Source organism: Suricata suricatta, chromosome 15, assembly GCF_006229205.1.
Source record: "Suricata suricatta isolate VVHF042 chromosome 15, meerkat_22Aug2017_6uvM2_HiC, whole genome shotgun sequence".
Taxonomy (NCBI): domain Eukaryota; kingdom Metazoa; phylum Chordata; class Mammalia; order Carnivora; family Herpestidae; genus Suricata; species Suricata suricatta.
Window position 1 is genome coordinate 67,248,266 of NC_043714.1, and position 3,525 is coordinate 67,251,790.

The 3,525-nt window shown below is 42.7% G+C and overlaps 1 protein-coding gene across 1 annotated transcript; it reads left to right on the forward strand.

The window, feature by feature from the left end:
• The first annotated feature begins 2,196 nt into the window (after positions 1-2,196).
• On the forward strand, positions 2,197-2,562 carry LOC115278852 (60S ribosomal protein L30-like). The gene has a single exon (XM_029923324.1). It carries the CDS (start codon positions 2,197-2,199, stop codon positions 2,560-2,562), a length of 366 nt encoding a protein of 121 aa, XP_029779184.1.
• Positions 2,563-3,525: the final 963 nt, after the last annotated feature.

Below are 3,525 nucleotides of genomic sequence, written 5' to 3' on the forward strand. Positions count from 1 at the left end.
CCAAAAAGTGAACAAACTTGCACGCCTCCAGTAACAGAAAGAAAACCAATATGGCTAGAACAGACTGGGGGAAATTTATTAAGTAATATCTTTTAGTTGGATCAAAGGCAAACTCCCCATAACTTCTACCTAATGAATTTATTACCTGCTGATTCTCAGTTGAAGAAGTGAACAAACAGATGCTGGTAAACTGAAAGGATTTTAAGCCCAGAAGGTGAAATACCACTAACCAGAAGAAAGACCCCTGACCCCCACATTCACGTAGCCCTAGGTACTGAGACTCAGGAAAGTTTCTCAAGCCTTGTAAACATAACCTCCATCCATTATCCCTGATGCCCACCCTCCACGAATAAGCCATCAAGAATAACTCCATCTTGCCTCTTATACTAGTTTTCATAATGTAAAAGTCCCAAGTCAAATCAATTGCCTTTAAATTCCAACCCTGGCCACTATTCCCAGACCCAGCTCTCTGTTTCTTGCTCTCTCCCATAGGTTTCTGCTCTGCCCTCTGGAAAAGGAGGTCCATAATCAGAAAACTTGTCTATAACGTGCCCTCCTCCTCAGATCATTCACCCCTGTTTCTCTCCTGAACACAAACCTGACTCTCCCCAAAGGTGAAAACGTCCTTACAGTTCTTACAACAGCCATTGGCTTCAACCTAGACATGAAGAAGTACATTTACTCTCTATTTCCCTTGGGGCTTCCTGGCACTTTCCTAAAATCCCCGTTCTCTTAAGGCTCAAGATATCTGTGTGACCATATGCTCTACGAGCTTCCATCTTCTACTGTACTCCCTGTTATTCCATCTTACTCACTGAAAACCTTGGCTCTAACCCTGAGTGTTTCCCTAAACTCAATTCCTGACTTGTCATTGCTGATGTTAGGGGCCAGACAGATGAGTTAGCCAATAACCTGGCTTCTCAACAACTTGAATTTCATCTCAGGGTACCTTCTGCCATACTGACCTCTGTTGCTAACTCCCAGGTTCTCACCACTTGACAATGTTCTACGTCCAAAGTTACTGACTCTACCACTCTTTGCTCATCTTCTCCTCCAGCTTCCTCATCACCTCTTCAAGTTACTCTTCTTTTCCAACATTGAAACTTATTGTAAATTGACCTCACTGCCCCAAACCGGGAGCAGTTCCCTTTCTTCCCTAAGCAGCTTGTATGATGTATCATATTTCAATAACTTTTGGACATATTTCAAATTCCCTCTCTCTTCATCTGTCCCCTTTTCATACTTAACTACAAAAACCCAATTCTTGAACTTTTTCTGTCTATGAACAGGCAGCATTGGTGAAGAGAAACATATAATAGGTTACTTCAAAGTCCCAGAAAGAAACATAGAGCAAACTCAAACTGGGTAATTCAGGAAATTTTAAATAGGAGTTACTGTTTACAAAGCAGCAAGCAGTGTACTGGGAAACTCACAAAGGCTCCTGCAGGACCAGGACTAGCAACAGCCAGGGCGAAGTGATCACCTCAAGACCTGACAGGGGATAAAGGAGGCGCAGCTGACCAAACCCAGAGACAAGCCTACCTAGCAGCATCTATGACCTTTGGTTGAGAGACGCCTCTAGACTCTGGCAATCTCTATAAAAACGGAATGAGTGGAATAAACAACACAACCTTCCTCTCCTCCTTCCCTCTAGTTTCCTGCTAGTGCTTTCAATGAATAAAACTTCCTGAAGTGGTGGTGGATGTGGGCACCCCTCTGGAGGGTTAGGGGTGGGTTTTGAGGGGCAAGTATACATTGTCAAGCACAGAGAATATATTGGAATAATCCACATTTATAAATTCATGACCATCACCCCAACTGGACCTTGAAAATATTTACAGATTTCTCTTGTTAACATTTGGTTTGACTTTTCACAATTGTTTCAAAACTTCCATTTTCTTTAGAACTCCACACTCTACCCTGTGTCCCATTTCGCCATTAGCAAATGACCTGGTATCTAGTTTCTCAGAGAAAACTGAAGTCACCAGAACACTCTCAACTTCCCTGCTACAAATCTACAAAACCCCTCCTCTCCCTCGCTCCTCCTGCTGTCACAGATGAGCAATTTCTCTTATGCAAGCCACTCCCTCTTCTTACACTTTGTACCCCATTCCCTCCCCCCTTCTCAGAAGACCTTATACAGGCCATCTTGGCGGCTGCTTTTGGTTGGGTCCATCCCGCACCTAAAGCAGGAAGATGGTGGCCGCAAAGAAGACGAAAAAGTCACTGGAGTCCATCGACTCTAGGCTCCCACTCATTATGAAAAGCAGAAAGCACGTGCTGGGGTACAAGCAGACTCTGAAAATGATCAGACATGGCAAAGTGAAACTGGTCATCCTCACCAACAACTGTCCAGCCTTGAGGAAATCCGAAATAGAGTACTATGCCATGTTGGCCAAAACTGGTGTCCACCACTACAGTGGCAATAATATTGAATTGGGCACAGCTTGTGGGAAATACTACAGAGTGTGCACACTGGCTATCATTGATCCAGGTGATTCTGATATCATTCACAGCATGCCAGAACAGACTGGTGAAAAATCATGTAAAATTTTTCTTTAATAAAACTAGCCAGAGCTTGTTTTAAAAACTGGAAAAAAAAAAAGACCTTATACTATCTACATTTGTTTTCTCCCCTACATAAAATTTCATTCTGCCAGAGCCTTTCCCATCAGCATTTGAATAGACTTGATCAGCCCATGTTTAAGAAACCTATCCCAGCCCTCCTTGTCCTGCGAGGAAGGAGCCATTATCACTCTTCCCTTTCACCGCCAAGTTTTCCCCCAGGAAAGTTGGAAGTGGTCTGTATTTGGTATGTTCACTGGTTAGGTACCTAGTCATACCCTTGAGATGGACTAATCTGGGCAGGAGCAGAGGGCGAGCTAGATAACCCAATCCATTCATTTTATGGATGAAGACTAGAGATGAGCAGTGACTTGCTCAAAGTCACACAGCAAGGTTTTAGGATTGAGATTCAATCTGATAACTCTAAGCTCACCAGCCAGGGCTTCTTCCCTGCAACAGGCAACCTCCTTCATTTGACTCACCCCAATAGTTGTAAAAGTGTTCACATTTAGAATGCATTCCCCACTCTCATAAATTACATTTAATAGCTTGTATAAAATAGAAAAAGTAGTCAGGAAAATAACCCAGGTACCATAAATCTGGCCACATCTCAACTGCCGAGGGCAGAGGAGGCAGGAGGGACCAGGAGGGATCAGAGAGCACAGACATCATTAAAGTTCAATTTTTAAAGGGCAGTGCTTGACTTCAAAAATCTTCAGGTTCCTCTCTTAATGCCTTGAGATCTGCCATCATTTAAAACATTTGTGTCTAAGAATCTTCAATCTTGTTAAAATATTTGGCTATATTAAAGTCACATGACATTAGCTCATGATAAATATTTCTACTCCCCAACCCTGATTTATGAGAACCAGCCAGTAAATAGTCTCTGATTCAAACAGTGATTAACCATTATTCTCAAAGCAAAATGAGCCTGCCCTGGCACGCCATAAATTTAATGTA

Bases quoted from the DNA above. Each gene is read 5' to 3' on its own strand.
- LOC115278852 (XM_029923324.1), top strand. From the start codon at position 2,197: ATGGTGGCCGCAAAGAAGACGAAAAAGTCACTGGAGTCCATCGACTCT.